This window comes from Natator depressus, chromosome 2, assembly GCF_965152275.1.
Source record: "Natator depressus isolate rNatDep1 chromosome 2, rNatDep2.hap1, whole genome shotgun sequence".
Classification (NCBI taxonomy): Eukaryota; Metazoa; Chordata; order Testudines; family Cheloniidae; genus Natator; species Natator depressus.
The window spans coordinates 39801481-39828935 of NC_134235.1; the positions used below are offsets into that span (position 1 = coordinate 39801481).

General features: G+C 43.3%; 1 protein-coding gene across 1 annotated transcript in view; it reads left to right on the forward strand.

Annotated features, from left to right (window-relative positions):
• The window catches only part of NIPAL2 (NIPA like domain containing 2), a 150268-nt gene that overhangs the window by 116837 nt on the left and 5976 nt on the right, over positions 1 to 27455 (forward strand). Inside the window, exons 6-11 of the mRNA XM_074942898.1 lie at positions 4925 to 4984; positions 8626 to 8747; positions 13872 to 13968; positions 15980 to 16115; positions 21926 to 22014; positions 25766 to 25829. Coding sequence (XP_074798999.1) covers positions 4925 to 4984; positions 8626 to 8747; positions 13872 to 13968; positions 15980 to 16115; positions 21926 to 22014; positions 25766 to 25829 — 568 coding nt within the window. The remainder of the gene's footprint in view (positions 1 to 4924; positions 4985 to 8625; positions 8748 to 13871; positions 13969 to 15979; positions 16116 to 21925; positions 22015 to 25765; positions 25830 to 27455) is intronic.

Here is a 27455-nt window from a genome sequence, read left to right on the forward strand (position 1 = left end):
AATATTCTAATATGTGTTTTTTGTCACCAACTCCTGTGATTCTATTTTACTCCTTTTTAAAAGAAAAACAAAAATAAACCTAATTATACACTCCATATCTGTGAGACGACAGTTGTTTTTCAATCACTGCTCGAACTATTAATTGTTTGTTAGTGATAGACATCAAATTTAAAATGATTCTCCATTTCTACTTATGCCACAGAAATTGAGGATAACCAGACACAGAAAAATCCTGGGGAAAATCAGCAATGGTCTAAACTAATGAATGTAGTGCTCTACATTTCTTCCTGGTTAAATGTCTAATTGTACATCATGCAGAATAAAGAGTCTTCCAAACATTTCTTTCAGGGAACTGGAATTTGTATGCTGTAGCACTACACTGATAATGAATACAAAACAGCCTATATTATGTTGATGCATGAAAGACAAGGTTGTTTCAACAGAACAATTAAGCCCCTGAATTAAAATTTTTTTTCTTTTGTATGCAGTAGTTTTTGCCTAGCATGACTCTGATACTGCAGCAAATCATAAGTCTTGCAGAGCAATAGTAACTGTTTTTGAAGACTCAGTCTTGGGTTTTTCATGCCTTTAGAAAGTGCCCATATTTTCCATGGGGTCTATCTTCTCCGTTTTGTATGTAGCTCCTACTAATGTCTAACCCAGGGTAGAACGGAGCTCAAAGACTCCTTTAGATATATAATTTTAAATCAATGAGATCTTGCTTTGTCCATGCCAAATTTTACTAGGTGATGAGCATTAGGACAAAGTCTTCAAAAGTGCCTAACGGGTCCTGCAATCAGGAGGTATGACTGCAGTATGTGTTGATGTACCCAAGCTAGCTTTGATCTAGCTAGATCAAAACTAGCTTAAATAACAATAGCTGTGTGATGTAGTGGCAGCATGGATGGCAACTGTTCAAGTAGGTACCCTGGGTCTTGGGCGGGCATGGCTGGCCTGTGTAGCCACCATACTGCCTCAGCTTCATTGCTATTTTTATTTGAGTTAGCTAGATCAAAATGAGCCCAGGTACGTCTGGATATGCTGCAGTCATACCTCCTGATTGCAGTGAGACATATCCTCAGTGGAATTCTCACAATGCCATGGCTTTAAGAAAAACACCAAAATTTATAAAACTCATGATAAAATTGCAAGAACTGGCAACTCTCCATCTGAGTAGTCCCACTGATGTCAATAGGAGTACTTATGTGCATAAAGTTACTCATGTGTGTTTGAAGAATCAGGGCTTAAAATTTATTACCCTCCCCTGGTGTTGGAGACCGTCCATTCCCCAGTCACTTTCATGGGAATTGAGGGCATTTGGCATCTTCCAAGCGGTACTCAGTACCTTGCAGGGGTAGGTCACAAATCTTTTTGTTCTTTCATTTAACATATTCATTAACTTCTATGACAAGATCACAGGCTCAAAAAACCCCTTCTATTACAGAAGCGTCAGTTCATTAAGCAATGGTTCTTTGTTGTTATAGCAACTGTCTAGGTAGATGGCCTGATATGAAATTTGAAAGAGCTGTGATTGCAGGGAGAGAAAGAGAGCAGTAATTCAGTTTCTGGGGGTGGAGGGGGGGGGGGGGCTCCCCCATCCACACCTCCCCCCATCTTTTTTTTTTTTTTTGGTTGGTTGGTTGGTTGGCTCTGGTTTTACAAGGTGTTGCTTGGATACCAGTGTGTTTTTGTTCAGCAACGCTGTCATCTTAGTCTTGTGCAAAGGAAGCATAATCAGCTAAGTAGCTACATCTTCGAGATGCACTTTCAGAAATAGTTTCTTTTCTCATTATTAATGGTTTAGCTAGACCTCCATAACTCTTCGTATCCTTTACATTTAAGCTGTTTAGAAAAATGTTGTGTTTCTGGTAGGAGACTTTCTGCGGAATGGGTGAGTGCTGAATGCTGATTGTCTTGTCTATCTTCTAAGGTTCATGGAGACCTCACACTGATTTTTTTTAACAAATGTTTTGCAACTCAAGAAATCATTTGTCCCCTCTTTGTCACGCGTGTTGCTCTCCCCCAGGCAGCAGGTCACAGGCTGGCTATTTTTTCCCTTGTCTTCTGCATTTGAGCACATGCAGATATTGCATTTTACAGCCATGAGGACAAGCACTGTAGCAGAAACAATGATACTACTTTGCATTTCTTTAGCCAAAGATTGTGCGGTGTTTTGCAAATGCTCAAAATATGCTTGGCAGCTAGGCACAGGTGATTTGTTTTGTGATCCGTGAAATGGAGATACTGAGGCAGAGAAATCAGCAATGAGAGGTTAAGTGATTTGTCCAACAGTCAAACACGAAGTTCATGGCATAGCCAGGAATAGAGCCCAGTGTTCGAGAACAACAGAACAATAGAACAATCCTGTGTTCGAGGCACAAGATCATCCTTCCATCCCCTCCCTCTGTAATCATTCTTGGAATTTCCAAGTGAGCTCGTATCCCATCTTTCTCCTCCTTATTTCACCTCTGCCTCCTTCTCTCCTCAAGTCCCTTTCTCTCTCTCATTCTTTCTCTTAAATGAGAGGTTTCCATTAAGTTCTCGCCTCCATAGCTCCCGCTTCCCCAACAGTGTACTAGAATAGAACCCCCTTCCTGGGATGTCAACAATTTCATGCTGTTCCTGGCCTTGACTCATCCAGCCGTGGTCCCTGCCACTGCTTCTGCTCTGAACTGCTCACCTACTGCCACTTCCCCACATGAAGCAGGACTGGGAGTAGGCATCGGGGGAAGAGGGATAAAATGAGAGAGTTGGCCAGGGAAAGGAGTTGGGTCTCAGAAAAAAGGATGTGGTTGCCCTGAGTTGTGACTAACTTCTCCCAATACTCCTGACTTTGCCTTCCTCTCAGAAGCCTTAAGGTCCTCCCCGCTACTCATCACAGGGCCCCTTAGAAGACCTTAAAAAAGCGCCTAGTCCTGCAGGTGTGTTACATGTTAATTTTCAAATTTCAGAAAATCACAACGAGTCTCCTAGTCAGTAGTGCAGATTCGAAAGTTTGTCCTGTAATTTGCATGTATATAGTGGCTTTCGTCCACAGATTTCAAGGTACTTCTGCAAATACTGTGTACTTTAAGGAAGTGTTATCATACCCCTGTACAGATGAATAAAGAGAAGCCCAGAGAGGTTCAGAGTTATGCATGGCCATGAAGTGGGAACAGCTGGGCATAGAGCCGGTCTACTACACCTGGGGGAATTCTGTGCCACTGCACGTGTGCAAAATTAATGTGCCCCACAGATTTTTTTGCTTCCCTGAAGAAAAATGACTTTCTGACAGGGAAGCAAAGGGAAGCTGCAAGAGCAATCACACACCACTCCCTAGCTGCACAGCTACATCATTCAGGCACCGGGAGCAGCTGACAGAGAGGTAAATCACCGCAGGGCTGGGGGCACCCAGCCAGTGACTCCTACTCTGAGCTGGGATCAGCTGCTAGTCCCACCTGGGCTGGAGGCAGGAGAGGATGGGACTTCCTCTTCCCCTACAAGGAGTGGCTGGGGCTGTGTCAGACCCGCCCCCAGAAACCTCCCCCAGCTGCAGGAAGCTCAGCATCCTCCCCTGCTTCCTGGCCCCATCACTCCTCAGCCGTGAGGGGTGGGGGTCACTGTAGAGGCAGCTGTCCCCCCATCTGCCCAACCCCCATGCATCTGGACCTCCCAAAACCAGACGTCCCCACCAAGCCTCACCCTGTACATCCAGAACCCCCCTAACCCTCCATACCCAAACCCCACCCCACTGAACCTCAACCCCTACATCTGGAGCCACCCCTGCAACCAGACCCCCTGCCTCCAGCCCCCAACCCCTGAACCCAGATCATCCCCCACTGAGCTCCCTGTACTCAAGCCCCCATCCTGATGAGCCCACCTCCCTGAGCCCCCACATCCAGACCCCCAAGCCACTGACCCCCAACTAGCTGCACCCAGACCCCCACTCCACCAAGCCCCACTCCCCCAGCACTCAGACCCCTCTGCTGAGCCCCACCCACTTTCACTGGAAGCTTTTGCAGAGTCCCATTGCCCCTGCACCTGGAACCCCCCCAACGAGCCTCTTGCATCCAGATCCCCCCACACCTAGACCCCTCCCCCCACTGAACTGCCTGCACCCAGATTGTCCCAGACAGAATCCTCTCACTCCACACTTGGATCCCCCGACACTGACCCCCTCCACACTTGGATTCTGCCTGGTTGAGCCTGCCTCCCCCATACCTGGTGTGCCTGGTGCAGAGGGGCAAGGCCTCAGGGTGTTTCTGGGGCAGGCCCAGGCCTTGTGCTGTGTCAGGGTTGGATGCAGCCTCACCACTGAGTCCATGTCCCTGAGGTGGGGGATGGGTCAGGCTGCAGGGTGATCTCCCACCTTCGTACAGCCAGTGGCCTGTGCTCCTCACTGCCATCTAGAGCCTCTGCATTTATTTATTGACAAATAAAGCTTGCAGAATTTTAAAATGCATGCAGCATTTTTAATTTTTTGGCGCAGAAGGCCCTCAGGAGTAGTCTACATTCAGTTTTTGTGCTGCTTGAATTTTTTCTGATGAAGCTATAGTGATATATAAGCAATGTCCACATTTGGGTGTCGCAATGCTTGAACTGCACCTGTTTCAAATGGATACAGTTAAAATGATACAAAACCTGTGCGTAAACCAGCCCTAAAGACGGAATTCTGCCTTCAGTTACACCAGAGCAAAAATGGAGGCTCTTCCAAAGTCAATGGCGTTAATCTGAATTTACACCTACAACATACACCATTGTAAGTGACAGCTCAGTTTGATTTGAGAAGTCCCTGTTCCCAGTCCCTTGATCATACAACCACTGCACTGAGCCTCAATATCTGCATGACAAAGCATACTGCAGCCATCACAGCAGTTATGTGTTTTATGCCTGGCCCATCCCATTTTAATACAGTGCTGTATAAATATATATATTTTTTCCCCAGGTAGTGCGTTTATTTCTGTCTTATTCCTAAAAGAAACCATGAGGGCTGCTGATATGTTAGGTAAGTAAGCAGTTGCTAACACAAGCATGTGTGGTTCCATATGCTTAGCAAACTGGAACTCTCAAATTCAAACACCCCCACTTGCCCCAGAAAATGTTTAAAGGCATGTACTTTCAAAATTGGGCCCAAGTCACAATGTGAAGGAAAACCTTTAGGCTGTCAAGCGATTAAAAAAATTAATCGCAATTAATGGCGTGATAAAAAATATTGATCGTAATTAATGCTGTTAATAATAGAATGCCATTTATTTAAATATTTTTGGATGTTTTCTACATTTTCAGATATATTGATTTCAGTTACAACACAAAATACAAAGTGTAAGGTGCTCACTTTATTTTTGATTACAAATATTTGCCCTGTAAAAAACAAAAGAAATAGTATTTTTCAATTCACCTAATACAAGTACTGTCGTGCAATCTCTTTATCATGAAAGTTGAACTTACAAATGTAGAATTATGTACAAAAAACCCTGCATGCAAAAATAAAACAATGTAAAACTTTAAAGCCTACATGTTCAATCAGTCCTATTTCTTGTTCAGCCAATCGCTCAGACAAACAAGTTTGTTTACATTTGCGGAAGATAATGCTGCCCGCTTCTTGTTTACAATGTCACCTGAAAGTTAGAACAGGCGTTTGCATGGCACTGTTGTAGCTGGCGTTGCAAGATATTTACATGCCAGATGTGCTAAAGATTCATATGTTCCTTGATGCTTCAACCACCATTCCAGAGGGCATGCGTCCATGCTGATGACGAGTTCTGCTCAATAAGGATCCAAAGCAGTGCAGACCAACACATGTTCATTTTCCTCATCTGAGTCAGGTGCCACCAGCAGAAGGTTTATTTTCTTTTTTTTGGTGGTTTGGGTTCTGTAGTTTCCACATTGCTCTTTTAAGACTTTTGAAAGCCTGCTCCACACCTCATCCCTCTCAGATTTTGGAAGGCACTTCAGATTCTTAAACCTTGGGTCGAGTGCTGTAGCTATCTTTAGAAATTTCACATTGGTATTTTCTTTGCATTTTATCAAATTTGCAGTGAAAGTGTTCTTAAAATGAACAACATGTGCTGGATCATCTTCCGAGACTGCTATAACATGAAATATATGGCAGAATGCGGGTAAAACAGCGGGGGACATACAATTCTCCCCCAAGGAGTTCAGTCACAAATTTAATTAATGCATTCTTTTTTTAACAAGTGACATCAGCATGGAAGCACGCCCTCTGGAATGATGGCCGAAGCATGAAGAGGCATATGCATCTTTAGCGCATCTGGCACATAAATATCTTGCGAGGCCAGCTACAACAGTGCCATGAGAATACCTGTTCTCACTTTCAGGTGACGTAATTAAGAAGAGGGCAGCATTATCTCCTGTAAATGTAAACAAACTTGTTTCTTTTAGTGAATGGCTGAACAAGAAGTAGGACTGAGTGAACATGTAGGCTCTGAAGTTTTACATTGCTTTATTTTTGAGTGCAGTTATGTAACAAAAAAACTACATTTGTAAGTTGCACTTTCATGATAAAGAGATTGCACTATAGTACTTGTATGAAGTGAATTGAAAAATACTATTTCTTTTTTTATCCTCTTTTCAGTGCAAACATTTGTAATAAAAAATAATATAAAGTGAGCATTGTACACTTTGTATTTTGTGTTGTAATTGAAGTCGATATATTTGAAAATTTAGAAAAACATCCAAAAATCTTTAATACATTTCAATTGGCAATTAATTTTTTGAGTTAATCGTATAAGTTAACTGCAATTAATCAACGGCCCTAAAAATCTTATTTGCGTATGAAAATTAGACAGTGATCCAAAATCCTCTACCCTTAGATCTGTAACTTAGGGTTTACATATGGTAGAAATTACTTACTTAAGATCACTCTTTCATTGCATATTTTTAACTCTGAGACGGTATTTAGTATTTTATGAACATGATGCAAGTTCAATACAAATGGCTAGGTGTTTAGCTGTTCTTTCAAATTAAAGGGTGTTTTTATACTGTAGGTATTACACAAAAAGTAAAGCTTCACTTAAAAAATTAGAAGTATTTACTCCTTTATACTAACTTAATCATTCCTAAAAGTCAGGAGAGATAATCATGTTGTCAAATGTCTTACTGGGGAACATGGTCTTTGTTGTAAAAGCAGTAGGCTTTCTGGCTGCGTCAAAGATTTTAGTTGTGTTTCAAAACTGTCTTGCTCTGCATTCTTCTTTTAAAGCCTTGAAGGAATCAAGCATTTTAACAGAAAGAGGCAAGCAGATTTCAGTTTTTTTCTTTTAAACTGTGCCTTCCCAGATGAATTACCCAAGTGAGCAGTGCCATTGATATTTCTGGGGACATGTTACTCATGTGGCATGTTGAGCAAGATTTAGTCCATAGTGTGATAATTATAGCACAGCTGATGTTGTGCACATTTTTGAGAAAGAGGTTCAGTGTTGTTCCAACAGCCTATAATATTTACTTAGGTTTTGGATCCTAATCTGCCAACTCAGCTGATACGCTGAGACTACATCCCTCAGCTGATCATTGCCTTATACGTTGCTTTCACTAGCATTCAACACTGATTTATTTTATTTCTGTTAGTTTGACTTTGCATGAAGGATTTAACAATGTTGCTGCATTCCACAGGAATGAGCTGTATAATGGGAAATATGTGATGTTTTTTCAGGCACATAAATTTAGAACAGTTCTGCTTTTCCAAAGAAACCGTGCTGTAGCAGTGCCAGCAATGTCCTGCTGATGTGCTTTGTTTTGTATTCTTAAACCTCATGTTCCATCTTGATTTATTGGTTTCCAAGAATGTTTAATGATTACTTAAAAAACAACTACATTGAATTAGGCAAGATATTAGGTAATCAATGGAGCTTCTGAGCTCAGTAATCAGCCCAGTTACATCTAGATATCCCCAGGAACATCTGTGTTTGTCAGCTGGCTATCCACAGGGCAGAAGTTCCAGACTTTTATTAAAAACACAATAATACAAGTTTGACCTTGAAAAGGGGCCCTCACAACCAGATAGCTGAGTAGCCTCTTGCAAATCAACTCTGCCCTTTTATGAAACAGTTCGTAGATCTACAAGGATGGTAGGGAGTGGCAAAAGTGCTGGCTTCATGTTAGCTTCACACTTAGCTATGAAGTTGTCACACATCTGTTGCTCTTAGAGATTCCAGGCCAGATCCTTAGCAGTGTAAATCTGTGTAGCTACTTTGACGTCAGAGGAGCTACACTGATTTACACCAGCTGAGAATCTGCCCCTGCCTCAATAAACAGCATGTCCTTTCAGTTGAGAGTAATTTGGGACATGACTATCAGAAATAAGAGACCTGATTCTCCTTTGTCCTGCATTTGGTGTTAAAGCCAAGCATCTTCTTAAATGCTTTGCTGAACCAGGGTCCTATTTCAGAAAAGTATGAAACCATGCTGATACTGTCTCTTTACAGTTCTGAAGGAGTTCCCCAGAATTCTTCTGGATTTATTTAAAAACCATACTAGATAAGACTTCAGATGCAGGCAACATGACTAGCTAATTGTATATCTGATTAAATGGACTTAACTTTATGCCAGAAACTACTTTCAAAGGGGCTTGAAGGGTAAATTGGACAATAATATACTTTGTAAAAGTAATGTGTGTTTTATTTAAAGGTGGAACCCTGACAATTGCAGGAACATATTTGTTGGTGATATTCGCTCCAAATGTAACCCAGGAGCTCACGGCAACTAAAATACAGAATTATTTAATTAGCTGGCAGTTTCTGATCTATGTGGTGAGTTTCTTGTTTATAATTCTCTGTAAGTCAAAATATCTTGATTTTTGCATCACAAGTCACAATGTCAAACAGCTGCTCCTGAAACAAATTGTTCCCAGTACCATGGCCATAGCCATGTGCTGCAGATGAGCTCCTCAAGTGCTTTCCTCCTCTCCGTCCCTTGGGTCCAACAGATCCTGACATTTGTAGAACTTCAGAAGAGCAGAGGGTATATTGAGAAAAGGGTGGGAATTTGCAAGAAGAGGAGAATTTAAATTTTAGTGGCTTGGGAGGGAGTAAATATTGGCACTGGTTGTACGTGATTTGAATGTATTTATTCCACATTTTCTGTACATGCATCTAAGTGTATTTATTTATTTACAACTTGAAATAATAGTGGTCTTGAAGATGGGGCCCTATTTCTTCTTTGTATAGATGGCTCAGTTGTGCTCCCTGTGTTGCCCAGCCAAGTCAAATGGCTCCTTATTCCACTGATTGGCTGAGTGAACGACTCTGCACTGTTGCTATTAGCTGTTAATCAACATCTGAATTTGAATTCAAATACCAAAATACCACTTTGATTAGCGCTCCTATATACAAACCTTCAAAATCCATCCTTGCTCTTTGATGCACTCTAATTAGCTTCAGGAACAAGACCAGAGTGAGTGGGAAGACTATGTCTGTCTCTCAAAAATGCAGAAAAATATCTGCTTCATCTGGATGTAGAAGTTGCAATATGCTCTAAATGCCAGAGGTGTTTTATTCTCCCCTCCTGACCGAGGTTATTAATGTCTTGTCATTTTAAAAAAATGACATTTTCAAATAGGTGAAGATTTCACGGTGCTCAGTTAAGACGTTACAGACTAGATAGCTTCACCCTGAGTCCTCATGGCTCCAGCCAGTTTACCAGCTCACAAAGCACCTATTCTGTAGATGAGACTGTTGATAAAGCAGTCAGTACAAGACAGTACTAAACAGCATTTCTTTCTTCCATTGACTGTGCATTTTCAAAGCTCATGAAAGATGGTGATACAGCTCAATGGAAGAGACAAATGGGGTTTCTCTCCATAAATCAAAATATGCATTTTTAGTCATGCAACAGAGTTGATTTCAAGGTGCTGCATGGAGACTGAGCCATACAACTTGGCATCGGTGTCAGTGGGCATTGGGTAGCTCCGTCCTGTGCACAACATAGAAACTCTGCCGTTCAATATTTTTAAAAGGCCCGGCTTTTTAAGAAATGCTTTTAAATAGCTGCCTTGCATTCTTAAAAAGCTTCATTTAAAGATGTTAGAGAAATAAAGTACCCAGTACACCCCCATTGACAGCACAGGTTTTAGTGAGCGGCTTGCTTTGCTAAAATGCCAAATGATATTTCAGTGTCAATGAATGAACACTTTTGCAAAATCAATGGCTTGTCTGGAATAGGGCCATCTCCCACTTCAGGAGATTAAGGCCTTGCTGGACATGTGCCTGGCTCTTCCCAGGAGAAATTGTAAAGGAAATTCTTACCCCTTCTTTTAAAGATTACTTTTTTTAAAAAAAGGGAAAAAAGCACCACATTGATTAGCTAATATCTTACCTAATCCCAATGCAGTGTCTGTGCTCAGTAATCAGCTCACTTACATCGAGTTACCCCCATCAGCATCTGTGGGGGCTCATCATCTGACAATTTACCCTCCAAACCTTGTCTCCTTTCACTTGCCCCTTTGCCTCCTTCATTGTGTCCAAACCCCTTGTCTACCTAGACCCCCCCCTTATTTCCTTCTCCCACTTTTGCCTCGCTGCATTCTTTCCAAATCACATGTCCCCCGATGCCTGAAGCCCCCTCCATGACCTGTTCAACCATGACCCCGTTAAACTCTCTCCTCAAAACTCACCTCTTCCACAAGACCTATTATCTCATCTTCTTCCTTGCTCCCAAATACCACTCCCCACCTGGAGCCAGGCAGCCTTGTCAATTTCATGGCGTGGTGAGCCATGAAAGGAAAGGCAAGGCAAGGCTGCTGGGCTCCTGGCAAGGAGCAGAGCTGGGAGCCAGGTCAGAGGCTGCCCCCGCCTCTCCTTCTGGCTCCCAGCTGGGAGTGGGCGGAAGCCCCCCGGGCTTCTCATCCTGGCTTCCAGACAGGAGCAGGGTCAAGCCAAGCTCTCCAGGGAAATGGGTGCTTTCTTGTCAATTTCATGGCTCCTGCCATGAAATTGACAAGAGAGACGACCTAAGTAAGGCAGTATCTACACAGACACTGTCTCTGCATCAACACAGTAAGCCTTATGCCTCTCACGGAGATGGAGTTATTACGTTGGTGTAGTAGGGCACTTAGGGCTTGTCGATGGGCAGCGTATCGGTGGGCAGCGATCGATCCAGCGGGGGGTCAATTTATCGCATCTATGCCGCGATAAATCGACCGCTGAGCACTCTCCCATCGACTCTGGTACTCCACCAGAACGAGAAGCTCAGGCGGAGTCAATGGAAGAGCGTCAGCTGTCGACTTACTGCAGTGAAAACACCACAGTAAGTAGATCTAAGTAGGTTGACTTCAGCTACGCTATTCATGTAGCTGAAGTTGTGTGTCTTAGATCGACCCTGCGCAGTAGTGTAGACAAGCCCTTACAATGGTGGGAGGAAGGCTGTAGTGTGTACACTGGCATAATTAGGTCAACATAAGCAGGTTTTCTAGTGTAGACCAGCTCTAAGAGTTGCAAGATTTGGATACTGTGGTGTTGGGTTCTCACTGTACTGTCTGTCCTCCCCAGAGTCTGTCACTATCCCAGCACACTCTCTGCTCTGTCTCTGTCCAAGTCCTTAGAGATGGTAGGGCATCCTGTGTATGAGGGAATGGGGTATTTGGAGCATCCTCAGGCTGCTACTTGTATCCCAGTGTGGGGTGAGGATATCGGGGCTGCCAGCTTCCTGGTGCAGGGTTCTATGCTGAGCTGGCTGGCTGGAGCGCTGTTCCCCACTGCATGCTGCCTCCTGCTCTGTTCGGCTTTCTGGCATCCTGCATAATAGCAGCTGAGTGGAAAAGAGCGGCCAGCAGAGCATGCTGTGACAGAGCTGCAGCCAGCTGGGTGGGGTGCTCTGCCAGAGTTAGAGGTGGGGGTATCAGTGGAAGGCAAAAGGTTTGGAGGGAGAGGTGGTCCCTCTGAGTGCCCAGCTTCCGCAGTGCTTGTGCCTGTGTGTTTCTGTGACTCTTCAGTGTGTGTGGAATTCCCACTGACTCACATGGCAGTTCCACACACACACAGCCCCTGCAGGATCAGGCCTGGAAGACACACGAGGGCACTTGTTTCTCAGATGATCAGTCTGATGCTTCGAGGGGAGAGAGGTAGCCATGCATGTCATGTTATACCTCCGAAGTATAGGCAGATAGTCATCAGCAGGCCATGCCTTCCTGTGGCTCAGATCCCGAGCACTCCGTGCAGCTGAGGAGGCAGGGTGTAAAGATGGCTTTAAGTCACCTTAATGTTCCTCCAGCCTTGGAATTATCTGGGCCCCTAAGGCAGTTGTCCTCAAACATTTTTAACACCCCCTTCCTTATTCCTAATATAATCTGACCACCCCCACCTCCAGGAGCCATGGTCGGGGGCTGGGGCCAGAGCAATGGCTGGGGTCAGGAGCCTGGGGCCATGGCCAAGAGCTGGACCGCGGTCGGGCTGGAAGCCAGGGGCTGAGTCCGGGGCTGGGACAGAGCGAGGCTGGGGGCAGAGCAGGGCTGGGTGCCACTCTGTCCCCACCTCCCATGGGGCCTGGTATGGACCCCGCTGCGACCCACTGAATGTTGCTCCACGCTCCCCTAGGGGGGCTCTTCCCACAGTTTGGGGACCACTGCCCTAAGGGGCTCTTCCAGCCACCAGGTATTACTGGGGATAAAAGAGCCCTGGCCACAGCCCCTGCACCAGCAGCAGTGGAGGGAATGGAGAAGGAGCCACTATAGCAGCTACTAGGCCACCTGACTACTCCCCTGTGATAATACTCCCATAGCTGGTTAAGTCAGCTTGAGGCCAGCTTTGGGAGTGCCACAGAAACTGTCCTAATGCAAGCCAGAATCTAGGCCTGCATTTCAACCTGTGAATCTGAACTCAGCTAAACTGACAGTAGAATAATTACTTGTTTATAGATGGGCAGCTGGCTGCCTGCCTCATTCTGTTACTCCCAAGAGCTGTTTCACTCGTTGCCTGATTTTTCAGTACAGAAAGAAGGTTGAATGTTGACAGGTGACTAAAAATTCTGTTGCTGATAATAGCGAGGCTGTTTTCTGCAGCTGGTGATGTTACAGAAGTGTCACGGTACTGGCAAGGGAACAAGTGTTACTGTGGGAACCTGTAAGAGCTAGCATTAATAGTGAAGCAAGTAAATTTAACTGTCCGTGTGGAAGATGGTGGTGACATGGATGGAGCGAGTCTGGACTGTGTACAGTAAAAAGTGTGTCAGCATTACAGATGACCTGCACGGCAGTCTCTGGTGGTGTGTCATTGAGCTTTGCCAGGGTACCTTCTGTCATGTACTCTGACAAGTAGGTGGGTAGCCAGTGATTGAAGATCATTGCATAGCAATAATCTGAATGAAATACATTTCCCCATGATTGCTTGGCAGGAAATTTGGACATGAAGATAGTGCTAGCTAAGGTTTTTTTGACGGAGGCAGACAAAAAGGGCAAAGAGGAAAGAAACTAATGCAGTAAGATACTATGGTGATGGTCACTGTAGAAAAATTGAGCTAAAGTAGATAATGTTCTGCTTCAGGCTAGCTCTCTACTCCTTAGCTCTGGGGGTTATATATTCAGGGGTGCCTATATTGATAATCCCTAGCTCACATGGGTACCTTTGCTGTCACAGAAAAACAATCTTTGGTTTAATCTTCTCAGTGCTGTGAAATCAAACAGGCTCATCAAGAACAAAAGAAAAGCAAAGAAATGAGAAAGTTAACTAGAAAATATCTTAAGAGCAGGAAAGATTTATGAGAACAATTATTTGTTAACTCAATTGACTGGAGATAAGGTTACTTTTTAGTAGAAGATGTGTAATAAAGCAATCCTCCCTTGAACTGTTTGAGCAGGGTAGATCAATGTAACATTTTAAAGACTCTGAATGAAGCATTTATTATATTGTTTACAGCTTAACCTTTCTTGCCCTTTTTTCCAGATCTTAGAAATAATAATATTCTGCATTCTTCTGTATTTCTACAAAAGGAAGAATGTGAAGCACATTGTGGTTTTGTTAATGATGGTAGCACTACTAGGTAAGCACATATTATTCCATTTGTATAATATTCCCCTCTCTCTCTCTCTCACTTGATCACTCTCTCCCACTTGGTCCCCCGTGTTAGCTTATGTCTGTGCTGTGTTTAAAAGGACAATCTGAAGGGGAATCCTTAGGTTTTTACATGGTTTCAATGAAGTCTCTTTCTAACAAGCAAAGCCAGTTACTCAACAAACTTTATATGCCTATTGCTAGTACTGTTTGGTTTTACAGATTTGCAGTTTGATTCTGTGTGAATCCGACTTGTGCATGGATATTCCAAGGCTTTTTGTCTCTGCCATTTGAAGTAACCCTTTATCATTAGATCCCAGAAGAATGAATTACAGAGACTGTTGAAACTCCGTATGTCTAGAACATATTTTGGTGACCAGGGCTAGCTGAGGAAAACAAATCACTAATTTAAAAACAAAAATGGAAAACCTCTTAACTACACTGCTTGTGTGTGGTTCTTCAGTGTAACTGCCTGGGACCTTCTGCCTGCTTTCCTCTACTCCCACCTATGTATGTCTGTTTTTTTTCCAGAACTGAAGCCTTAATAAATGCAACATATTTACTATACTGCCTTTTTAGATGTGTATTAAGACTTCAGTGGACCACTAAACTTAGTTAGAGATTACCATTTGCATTAACCTCTGCCTAGGTATTCCCCAGAAAATCCACTTAACACTTATTGTCCCAAAAATCCATTTTTGTCTTGTACATTTTCAGTGTAGTTCTTTGAATCCCCAGGCCTTACATCTCCCTTGGAGAGAATGTATTACGAACAATCCTGGCCCACAAGAATACATAAATAATTCATTTAATACAATGGACCTCAAAGGTACTTAAATGTAATTCAGTCAGGTCTCCCAAGGATGTGGTAGGATGTTGCCAGGTCTGTCACACTATCATGACAAATCTCTTCACCTTTCAGCAATCCAGCCCTCATCTGGAGGGTCAGAACTAACAATTTATACTTTAACATTTTATTTTCAAATATAACTCCAAACTTCTACTCTGAAACTGACTGAAATTTTTAACCCCCCACATCACCATGATGGTTTGTTATTTTTTTTTGTATCATACTCATTATGGATATGATAGCCATCAGAATCTGATAGCCTTTGCTCACCTTGAGTACTACCTTGAACAATCCCATTGATTTCAATAGGACTGTTCGAGAAGTAAGGTACTACTCAAGGGGAGCAGAGAGAATCCTTGAATTTGGCCCTAATGGTGAAATTCAAATAGGCCACCACAAGGCCTATGCACCACTTAAACCCCATGTGAACTGCCAGAGGTGCTCTAAGCAAAATACTTGAACCAGAACCCCAGATCTGAATCCCTTCCCTCGCCCTCCTGTCCGGAGTCTTGGGAAGTTCTGAACTGTGTGTTGGTATGAATTTTGCATCTGGGGGCTATCTCTGCAATCGGGCAAATTGGAACTTTGGAACTGAACCTCTTGGAGAACCTGGAATTAGATCCAGGTGGTGAGGCCTTGTCCCCTGCTATTAATTACTTTCCTTTAGTGTGACGAGTGCACTCTTACTCCTCTCATCTTGCCATCCCATGTGTTTTGAATTTGTTCTGTTTTCTGTGTGGTTATTGTAACCTCCACAAGTGAGCTTCAGCAGCAAGGGCTGGGGCAAATCAAGAGCCCATGCCAGAGGAAAAGCAGGAGAGCCTTTTAGTCTAGCCGTCTTCACCTTTACTAGCGCAGGTGATGGGGAAGCCTGATTCTGCTCTTCGAACTGGTAGTACGTCATGCTGCAATGCTTCTCCTCCTAGGCTGGCATGAAGATTGCTGCTCAGTTTCCTTTAAAGCAAGCCTTGTTTGTGATTATGTGCATTGGTTTTTATTGGTTTAAAAGAAAATCAGAAGAAGGGTTAAAAACATAACTGACCTTTTAAATAGCCTGCTGATCAATATGTCTTTCTGCAGCACTGACACTCAGGGGTAAAGGCTTATAATTCTACCTTGTTTAACATCTCTCTCTCTCTCTCTCTTCCAGCATCATTGACTATTATTTCAGTAAAGGCTGTGGCTGGCATGATAACATTCTCTGCAAAGGGCAAAATGCAGCTAACATACCCCATTTTCTATATCATGTTGATTATAATGGTGACATCTTGTGTTTTCCAAGTCAAGTAAGTTAGTTTTTGTTAACCTTTCTCTCCATTTATCTGCTGGTTTTGTTAATTACTGGTGCGTATTGACTCCTGGTGTGAATAACAGTTAAACACACCTGTTGCCTTCACTGATTTTTTTTTAATGTATTTATTTATTTATCCATACTTTATTGCTCACTAGATGATTTCACTTGGATTTATTATACTGGTGCCTTCTTCTCTTATTTACAAACAATTCAGGTTAGTTCAAAATGCAATTTTATTTTTCCCACAGTTCTTAAACCCAACTGTGAAGTGAAACTTTCTATTTTCCTGATGTTTTCTTTCTCTTACTTTGTCATGCAGGTTTTAGACCCATTGCTGGTAACCAATTAATCAAATAGCTAATGTGATTTCAATAACTTCGTCCTAAATTTAGAAAGGGAATTCTTTTTACCCCTTAGCCCTGGTCTACACTACAAAATTACTTTGGTGTAGCTACGTCGCTCAGGGGTGTGAATAATCCACACCCCTGAATGTCATAGTTATACCAACCTAAGCACCAGTGTAGACAGTGCTATTGAACCCACACACCTTCTGCATCCCGTCTAGTGGCACTGAGATCACTTAGAGATAAAATGAGTCTGCTCTATAGCCTTAGCTAAGAGCCAGCTTTTAGCTTATGCAGGAGTGGCTCATGCATTAAGCTCCAGAGGCCCCAGGTTCAATCCCACCTGCTGACGAACGGAGTCTGTCAGTGTTACACTATGTCAGTGACCGAGCTTCTTGCGGAGGTGGATTAACTGAACCAACAGGAGAACCTCTCTCCCTTCGGCTAAGAGTGTCTTCATTAAAGCGCTACAGCTGCATCAATGCAGCATTTTAAGTGTAGATCTGCCCTTAGATTTATGTTCACCTTTTGTCCTAAGGTGGAAGCAATAGATTATCCTCCCATCCCCTTCGGCTAAATCTGCATACTGTGTTTTGCCAGTGAGAAATTTGTGCCTGAAGTGCAAGCTAGGTATGGCTGAGCCTCTCTAGGAAATAGTTAACTGTTGGAGAGAACTATGCAAAATCAGGATTTTTCCTGCTGGGCTCTGGCCTGCTAAGTGATCATTTTATTGCTGCCACTGGAGACTGCTGCTGCCATCAGCAGCGTAAAATAGAACTTCCGGCGGAATGGAGAGTCCATTCTCTTTATCCTTGTCCCTATGCTTCTGGCGCGGATTGCACCATTCAATACACTTGTACGGGCTGCTCCAGATTAATTCGGAATGTTTGTTTTCATTTGTTTTTAATTAAATAGCCAGCCTAGCACTTTAGTGGCAGCGCATATCACCGGCATAGGGGAGTCAGGATTCCCTTTGGAGAAAGCCCATGCATCATTCTGCAGTGACTCTGGAACTCCCTGTCACAGACTGTAGAGTCATTTACACCCAGCGCTTTGCTGGGAGAAGAGCTCAGGGCATTTAAGAGAGGAAATAGAGCTTGGTAAATGGGAAGCTGCTGAATGATTCTCTTCTCCTTCAGCAGATTTTTTTTTTCTTCCTTCACTTGGTCAAAACACAAACAAAGGCAAAATGTGGCCACTTTGCTTCCTGGGCCGAGTATCTGTCTTCTCCCAGTCCAACTGAGCAGACTTTTCAAAAGCAGACAATGCTGTTACTCCTGGCTTTTTTCCCCCATTTTACCTAGATCTCTCACCAAGTTTGTTTATTTGATGGATTCTTGAGAACTCGGAACAGCTTTTGTTACATCTTTTGGGGACTTGCTGCTAAGCATCAGCATCTATGTTTCGGTCCCTGAGACTGAGATTGTTGCAAATGGGAGAAAATAATGAGGTGTTTTCAGTGACTTCAAAATCCTGACTATCCTCTGGATATGTAGGGTTTCTTTATTTTTAAAGCACCATGGAGACTGCTCAACAGTCACTAAAATAACCTTGCAATTACTTTAATGGCTAAAACAGATCAGAGTTTGGATTTTTACTATTCACATATATCGTACCAATGAAACGTTTAAGCATAGTTCTTTTTATAGGTTTCTAAAACACTCTGCCATCTCTTAATATTTCTTTCTGTTTCATATGCATTGTTGGCAGGATACAGTATGTGGGGGGTGCAGTGACACTGAATTTACAAAGATACATTCCAGTGTTCACAGGCATGATTCATAATCCTAAGGGTAGATATGGATGTGGCAGGTTTTAATACTTCTGCATGAGACCTTCATTCTCCTTCAACATGATTAATTGCTTTGTTTTTGTTACTGGATTAAATAGACCATGACGGTTGGTGTAAGAACACATACGTCCAAGCGTTGTCCTACACGTCCTTGTATAGTGCACTCCAGCTGAGGCTACGGGTGAGGTTCTGTGTTGTGCTTCTGAGAGGTGCTGCACTGAACATGTAGCCTAAAGGGAGGAGGGGCTAAGGTGACTGAAGATCACCTTTTTATGCCTTCCCAACTCTGGGCTGCTCTGGGAGCCAACTTGGCCCCTAGTGTAAATGAGATGATCGTCTGTGGCTAGTAAACTACAGCAACCTGTCCCCAGCTGCCTGTGGGGAGCAGTGCTGCCCAAAATCTCCATGGTGCTATGTACTGTGGGCCTACCCTAATGCCTGCCATGACCCCTGCATCAATGCTTGGGTGGGGGCTAGGGTGACCAGGTGACCAGTTTCGACCGGAACACCCGGTCAAAAAGGGACCCTGACGGCTCCGATCAGCAGCGCCGACCGGGCCATTAAAAGTCTGGTCGGAAGTGCTGCGGAGCTAAGGCAGGCTACTCCCTACCGGTCCTGGCTCCACGCTGCACCCTGGAAGGGGCCAGCAGGTCCGGCCCCTAGGTGGGGGGAGGGGCACAGGGCTCCATATGCTGCCCCCACCCCACATGCCAGCTTCCTACTCCCATTGGCTGGGAATTGCAGCCAATGGGATCTGCGGGGGTGGTGCCTATGGGCGAGAGCAGCACGCAGAGCCTCGTACTGCTGGTCGCTTCCAGAGCTCAGCACGAGTCAGGACAGGCAGGAAGCCTGCCTTGGCCCCTCTGCTGCACTGCTGACCGAGAACTGCCGGAGGTAAACCGGTGCCCCAACCCCCGAGCCCCAACCCCCTGCCCCAGCCCTGAGCCCCCGCAGCCAGAGCCCTCACCCCCTCCCACACCTCAACCGCCAGCCTGGAGCCCCCTCCTGCACCCTGTACCCCTCATTTCTGGCCCCACCCCAGAGCCTGCACCCCCAGTTAAAGCCCTCACCCCCCTCACACCTCAGCCCAGTGAAAGTGAGTAAGGGTGGCGGACAGCAAGCCACCGAGGGAGGAGGAATGTAGTGAGTGGGGGTCAGGGCCTTGGGGAAGGGGCGGGACTAAGGTGTTCAGTTTTGTGCAATTAGAAAGTTGGCAATCCTAGTGGGGGCCCTCAGCAGACAGCCCATGGCTGTTTACCTCTGACATAGGGAAGGAGGTATTCTTCCCTGTCCAAATCTGTGGCTTTTTAAGCCCCTTTTATTCAGAGTACAGGAGCTGGAACTGGGGTGAAAGTCTTGCATGATGTGTGGGCACAAGTCAAGTTAAACGTTAAGGTTAAATACCGTAAAAGGGTAGAGTTGGGTGCTTTACTGGAGGTGGCATTGTTTGTTCTTAACATGCTGGCAGGTTCGGTGAGCTCCTTTCTCCTGCTCTGACTCTGACTTTTGTCTTGGGGGATAGCAGGCACTTGTACACTTTGACACTTTGCCAACTATTTCCCAGCTGTGATTGCACATGCTTCTCCTGCCACCTATCTTTGAAGGCAGTGAGCTCCAGAAGGGTCCATACAAATGCATGAGGCCTGCATGATAGCTCTTTTGAATTTTCTCCAAGAAGTTGTGTGTCTCTGAGAAATGGTAGTTGCTTGCTACCAAAGTGGCTTGCAAATGGGGCCCATGTGGATTTGCCAGAGCTGTTTAAACAGAGGAGTGGTTTCCAGGCATACTGACCCCCACAGAGAGGTCAATTCTGCAGTGACTGGTGCAGTGTGGGATAGTAATGGGAGGACTGTTCACTTATATAAGAAGTGGGATGCATCCACTGGAGCTAAATTGATTTAACTGCCACCAAAATAGAGTTGTGGCATTTGCAAACTGGCTTCATTAAATAAATGCAAATCCAGTGATCTTGCAATGGGAGATGTGTGTGGACACATGCCAGCTCCCACCAAAATAAGGAAAGTTATACTAACTTCTGTGTGGAGACCAGGCCTTATTCCTCTGCGCTAAGCGGAGTAAAGGCTCAAATCTCCTGCTTGCTTCCTTGCTCATAAACATAATCTGTCTCCCACAGTATTCTTGCCAGCAGGTTAAAAAAGTATGGATTGGATGAATGGACTATAAAGTGGATAGAAAGCTGGCCAGATTGTCGGGCTCAACAGGTAGTGATCAATGGCTCAATGTCTAGTTGGCAGCCGGTATCAAGCAGAGTACCCCAGGGGTTGGTCCTGGGGCCGGTTTTGTTCAACATCATCATTAATGATCTGGATGATGTTCACAGGTGACACTAAGCTGGGGGGAGAGGTAGATACGCTGGAGGATAGGCATAGGGTCCAGAGTGACCTAGACAAATTGGAGGATTGGGCCAAAAGAAATCTGATGAGGTTCAACAAGGACAAGCACAGAGTCCTGCACTTAGGACGGAAGAATCCAATGCACCGCTACAGGCTGGGGACCGACAGGCTAAGCAGCAGTTCCACAGAAAAGGACGTGGGGATTACAGTGGATGAGAAGCTGGATACGAGTCAACAGTGTGCCCTTGTTGCCAAGAAGACTAACAGCATATTGGGCTGCATTAGTAGGAGCATTGCCAGCAGATTGAGGGAAGTGATTATTCCCCTCTATTCGACACTGGTGAGGTCACATCTGGAGTATTGCATCCAGTTTTGGGCCCCCCATTACAGAAAGGATGTGGACAAATTGGAGCGAGTCCAGCGGAGGGCAGCTAAAATGATCAGGGTGCTGGGGCTCATGACTTACGAGGAGAGGCGGAGGGAACTGGGATTGTCTAGTCTGCAGAAGAGAAGAGTGAGGGGGGATTTGATAGCAGCTTTCAACTACCTGGAGGGGGGTTCCAGAGAGGAAGGAGCTAGGCTGTTCTCAGTGGTGGCAGATGACAGAACAAGAAGCAATGATCTCAAGTTGCAGTGAGGGAGGTCTAGGTTGGATATTAGGGAACACTATTTCACTAGGAGGGTGGTGAAGCACTCGAATGGGTTACCTAGGGAGGTGGTGGAATCTCCATCCTTAGAGGTTTTAAAGGCCTGGCTTGACAAAGCCCTAGCTGGGATGATTTAGTCGGTGTTGGTCCTGCTCTGAGCAGGGGGTTGGACTAGATGACCTCCTGAGGTCTCTTCCAACCCTAATCTTCTATAATTCTGTTGTTCTATGCTGGGTATAAGGGCCCAATGCAAAGCTCAGTCAGTGGAAAGATTCCTGTTGACTTTGGTGGGCTTTGGATCAAGCTCTTGAAAAGGGGACGAGCGTGGGTGTCTGAAGAGATGAAAACTTAAGCCTCATCATGCTAATCAGCATTTAGCTATGTGTCCCCAAGCCAGGTCTTACTCCTGCTAATAGGCAGGAATAATTTGGCAGTCATGCAACATTACTCTCATTGATTCAGAGTTGGATGTTCTGTGCTCATCATCTTTTATCTTGCACTATTCATTTGTACGATGCTCGTTCAAAACCGGTATGCATATCTGCTGCAGACGCCAACTTGTACTGTGCTGTTAGTTGTTTTGATGTGAAAGTATTACACCTATTACTACACTTAGTGCACAGCACACTTTGTATCCAGGAGATGTAATAACTGTGTTCTTTTAGGTTCTTAAATCAAGCTATGCGACTCTACAATGCAACCATCGTTGTGCCGATTAACTTTGTGTTCTTCACAGCCAGCGCCATCATTGCAGGTTTGTTTTTACTTTCTGTCCAAACAAAAGCTCTTTCTAAATAGCAAGATTGAATTCTCTTCTTTGAATCAGGAATGCAAACAAATCACTTTTATCTTCAGGGAGAGATCTTTATGTAATATGACAGATGTATATTTTGAAAATATTTTTATTTTGAAAATCATAAGTTCAGAACTTTGAAATAAAAATTAAATGTCATCAGATTCTAGCTTTTCCAATATAGTACAGCCATGTACAGTTTATTCTGCTTTACTGGCTTATTAGGTACTGTCATTAGTATTAGCCTCCTCTGGAAGTACCATAAATGTGCTTACCATGTGTACATTGGCGTCTCCATATCCTAGCTGGTAAAGTAATTTTAATAGTGTAGCAAGCTACTCAAATGACAGACAGCTGTGTTTTGTAGTAGTTTGTGTATTATATTTCAGAAGGCTGAATTTGAGGTTAAGTGAAGGAAATAAAATACTCCAAAGGCCTTTAAACCTTATAACATTTTATTCTGGGTGAGAACTTTGAACTTGATCTCATTAAAAAGAGACTGAAAATCTTGGAAATCGTCTGCACTGAAAGAACAAGAGAGGAGAGAAAGATGAAGACATCTAAACTGAAAACAAATTCTGCAGCAGTGAGTCTCCGAGCCTGGGTCAATTGATTCAGGCTTGTTCGGCTAAAAATAGCAGTGTGGACATTCGGGCTTGAGCTGGAACCCAGGCTTTGAAACCTGGCAAAGGGGAGGTCTCCAGCCTGATTAGGAATGTCTTTACGACTATTTTAAGCCCCACGGCACGAGCCCAAATCTGTTGACTCGGGCTCTAAGACTCACTGCCACAGGTTTTTAAAATTTTTAGGGCTGTCAATCAATCACAGTTAACTCAAGCAATTAACGCAAAACAAATTAACTAGATTAAAAAAATTAATTGTGATTAATCTGAGTTTTAATTGCACTGTTAAACAATAATGAAATGCCAATTTACATTTATTATAACTATTTTGGATGCTTTTCTACATTTTCAAATATATTGATTTCCATTACAACACAGAACACAACGTGTACAGTGCTCACTTTATATTATTATTTTTATTACAAATATTTTCACTGTGAAAAAGATAAAATAAATAGTATTTTTTAAATTCACCTCATACAAGTACTGTAGTGTGATCTCTTTATCATGAAAGTGCACCTTACAAATGTAGATTTTTTTTGGTTACATAACTGCACTCAAAAACAAAGCAATGTGAAACTTCAGAGTCTACATGTCCACTCAGTCTTTCTTCTTGTTCAGCCAATCGCTAAGACAAACAAGTTTGTTTATATTTATAGGAGATAATGCTGCCTGCTTCTTATTTACAATGTCACCTGAAAGTGAGAACAGGTGTTCACATGGCACTTTTGTAGCCAGCGTTGCAAGGTATTTACGTGCCAGATGTGCTAAACATTCGTATACCCCTTCATGCTTCAGCCACCATTCCAGAGGACATGCCTCCATGCTGATGACACTCATTTTAAAAAAATAATGTGTTAATTAAATTTGTGACTGAACTCCTTGGGGGAGAATTGTATGTCTCCTACTGATGGTTTTACCCACATTCTGCCTTATTTTCCTGTTATGGCAACCCAGCATATGTTGTTTGATTTAAGAACACTTTCACTGCAGATTTGACAGAACACAAAGAAGGTACCAATATGAGATTTCTAAAGATAGCTACAGCACTCGACCAAGGTTTAAGAATCTGAAGTGGCTTCCAAAATCTGAGAGGGACGAGGTGTGGAACATGCTGTCAGAAGTCTTAAAAGAGCAACACTCCGATACGGAAACTAGAGAACCCAAACCACGAAAAAAGAATATCAACCTTCTGCTGGTGGTATCTGATTCAGATGATTTAAATGAATGTGTGTCAGTCTGCACTGCTTTGGATTATTATAGAGCAGAACCCGTCATCAGCATGGAAGCATGTCCTCTGGAATGGAAGCAGGAAGGGGCATATGAATGTTTAGCACCTGTTCTCACTTTTCATTGTAAATTAGAAGCAGGCAGCATTCTCTCCCGTAAATATAAACAAACTTGTTTGTCTTAGCGATTGGCTGAACAAGAAGTGAGTGGACTTGTAGGGTCTAAAGTTTGACATCATTTCATTTTTGAGTGTAGGTATGCAAAAAAAAGAATTCTACATTTGTAAGTTGCACTTTCATGATAAAGAGATTGACTGCAGAATTTATATGAAATGAATTGAAAAATACTATTTATTTTGTTTATCTTTTTTACAGTGCAAATATTTGTAATCAATAATAATAATATAAAGTGAGCCCTAATTCTTTTTGTATTTATTTTATTTATTGCAGTGTAGATGTACCTAAAGATGCTATGTCAGCAATAAGCCAAAATTATACAGCTATAATATTTATGACCGATTTTAACGCACACAGGGGCAGTCCTGTCATTGGTCTGCAGGAAATTTAATATTCAGAACTTCCATTAATGCTGAAGGGAGTTCCATGAAGATTGCCTCATCAGCTGTGTTAGAACAGACCTACCCTTTGTGACTGAGAGGAGACATTGGCCAAAAGGAGTTGCACTGGAGTAACCATGTGGAGCGTTTGGTCTTATGCCTACTTTTTTTAAAGGCCAGATCCTTATTCAGGATCGTCTAGATAAGTGGTTCTCAAACCTTTTTTTTTTTTTTTTGCGGACCCCTTGAAAATTGCGGAGGGTCTCTTAATGATCTTTCCAAATGTTGTTTGTACCATTAGCTAACTATTGTAAAGCACTTTGGATAAAAGCACTATATAAAAAAAAGTAATAATTAACTTTTTTTGTTCTACAAATAAAAGCACACAACGCATATTTTAATATCAGTAGTCTTACCTTTCTAATGTGATGGATGTGCCCTCTCTCCCCCACTGCGGCAGCCCCCAAGCTGGGGCTGCAAAGGAGGGTGTGGGGGGGTCTCTCCTTCTCTCTCCTGCAGCCCCACAATATGGAACTGACATAAAGTTAGGTGGGCGACCTTTCATTCTCTCATGTGCAGCCACCTAGGCACGCACCTTAGCGGGAACTATCTGTGGACCACCTGAATGAAGTTGCAGACCACTGGTGGTCGGTGGACCACAGTTTGGGATCCTCTGGTCAATATTCAAATCTGCACCTGTTTAGTTAAACCAGCTGAAATGGTGCAAGCCCCTATGTAGTTTAAGAGGAACTTATTGCAGTTTTAAATGTGTTCCTAATTGACTAAGCTAAACCCAAACAAACCTGATTTAATCTGAAGTAAGAGTGTCCACAGAGCTTTTTGTACTTAACTAAATTCATTTAAAACAACACCTTTAGTTAAATTGTTGCAACTCTGCATGTAGACAAGCCCTCAGTCTGAGCCTGACCTGAATAAACACTGTGTAAGGACCTATATGTAATTCAACAAGGTTTCATTCTTTAAAAATATCTTTTACACTTAATAAGGATTTTCAGTTGTTGGCAATAAAAAAATGTGACTATACTGAATAATTAACAACACAAGCAAGAAGTCCAAACCTGGTAGAGTGAGATCTTATCAAGATATATGCAATTACCATTATCTAAAAAAAGACATAGATACTGAATATGGGCATATAATATGAACCCACCCAAAATTTGTATTGATGTATTTGGGATTTTTTTCCACTTGATCATAACCTAGCTTCTGACCCTGTCATCAGTAATTCACATCACTTGGAATTTGTTCAAGATCTGCAGTTCTTGTTTCTGTCACGTTCTAGGGGTCATATTTTATCAGGAATTCCAAGGTGCAGCTTTGCTGAGTGTGTTCATGTTTCTATTCGGGTAAGTGTATCTACTGAAAATCTGTAACAAAGTTTGTATCAAAACAGCCCTTACCTTTCCGAACAAGTTTTCCTTTTCTCCTGAAGAAAAAACCTATTCCATTGCAATGTGTTAGGGGGCAGCTGTTACAGTAGGATAAAAAACATTGCAAAGGCTAATATTTGTGTTTTGTTGTAAGGGCCTGTTTTTGAATCCAAACCTGTAAAAATATTAATATTAGCCATTTGTGAGACCCTATCTCTCCCACTCCCCCCAGTGGAATGAAAAGCGAACATCACATGTTCCCTTTGTAAATGAGACAAATCATTGGCTGTTTTCCATCAATGATCGCATTATGGAGTAAGTACTGATTAGTGCTAGAAAAGTCCATGTTGTCTTCTACCTGCATGTCCTGCTGATCTCTGCTGCTACTAGTCTTGGGCAATAGTGTTAGTTAATCACCCAGAAGGCACCGTGCTCACTTTAGTAAAGGCCTGCCTCTCTCCTGTTGTCTTTGGACAGGAAGGGACAATCTGCCTATTGGTGATTATAGATCATGTCATGCTAAATAAGTGGTAGCAGTAAATGCTTGATGGGCAGCCTACCTGTCATGCAGCCAAGTGAAACAGAAGCTGCCACAGATTCCTCAGGAGTTGCCAGTACAGTAAAGGTCCAGGTGATAGGTGAGAGATCATTGTTGATGGGAATGGGATACTTAACACACAAGTGGAAGAACAGTTCCCATTAGATGCCTGGCCCTAATGTAGTCCAACAAACACAACTGATAATTGTATGTGACCATTCCCACTTCAGGTAGGACTGAGAAGCCCCATAGAACTGTTTAATGGTTTGTGTGACTGACAGTGTTTGTAGTGAAAGTGGTAGAAAATGAAGATACGCAAATTAAATGCACACAGTTGGCAGGCATGAAGTTGATGTTGTGAACAGCCTTGGATGGACACAAGACACTTACCAAGCAGTTCAAAATCACTGCCAGCCAGAAGCCTGGTTGTGAGACACAAAAGTAAAATGAGCGAAACAGAGGACCTGTCTAGATTAGAGGTTTTGGTTGTGTTGTAACTTGAGTTAACTGATAATCAATGTAACTGTAAATGTTAGTCTAGATACTCCACAAACAATTGTTCCAGGATGCAAATATGTTTTCCTTGCTGTGGCTTAGTTTGGGGCTCAGCTCACCTTTCTCACATCAGTTCCTTTGAAGTCAGTGAGACTAGGTATGTGAGTAAGGCAAACAGCCTTTGAAAACCCACAGGAATCCATAAACTGCCAAGGGATTGTCAAGAGCATAATTTGGTCCCCAGAACCTTTGTTACCGTCTCAGATCTCACTCCCATTTAAAAGCCCAGCCTGACATTGGGTATGTCTACACACAAAGAAAAACCTCAGGGCTGTTTCATTGCTGTGTAGATGTCTGGGCTCAGGCTAAAACCTGGCCTCTAGGATCCTGTGGGGTAGAGGGTTCCAGAGTGTGACGGGTTGGATCACAGAAACCCCCTTCGGGCTGCCAACTGATGTGCCAAGATTACTTCTGCCCCTGCTTTTTCTGCCAGCTTGGGACTCCAGCACCCTGTCTTGTTGAGCCAGACATGCCAGTCTGCTGCAAACCCACACCCAGAGTCTGAACCA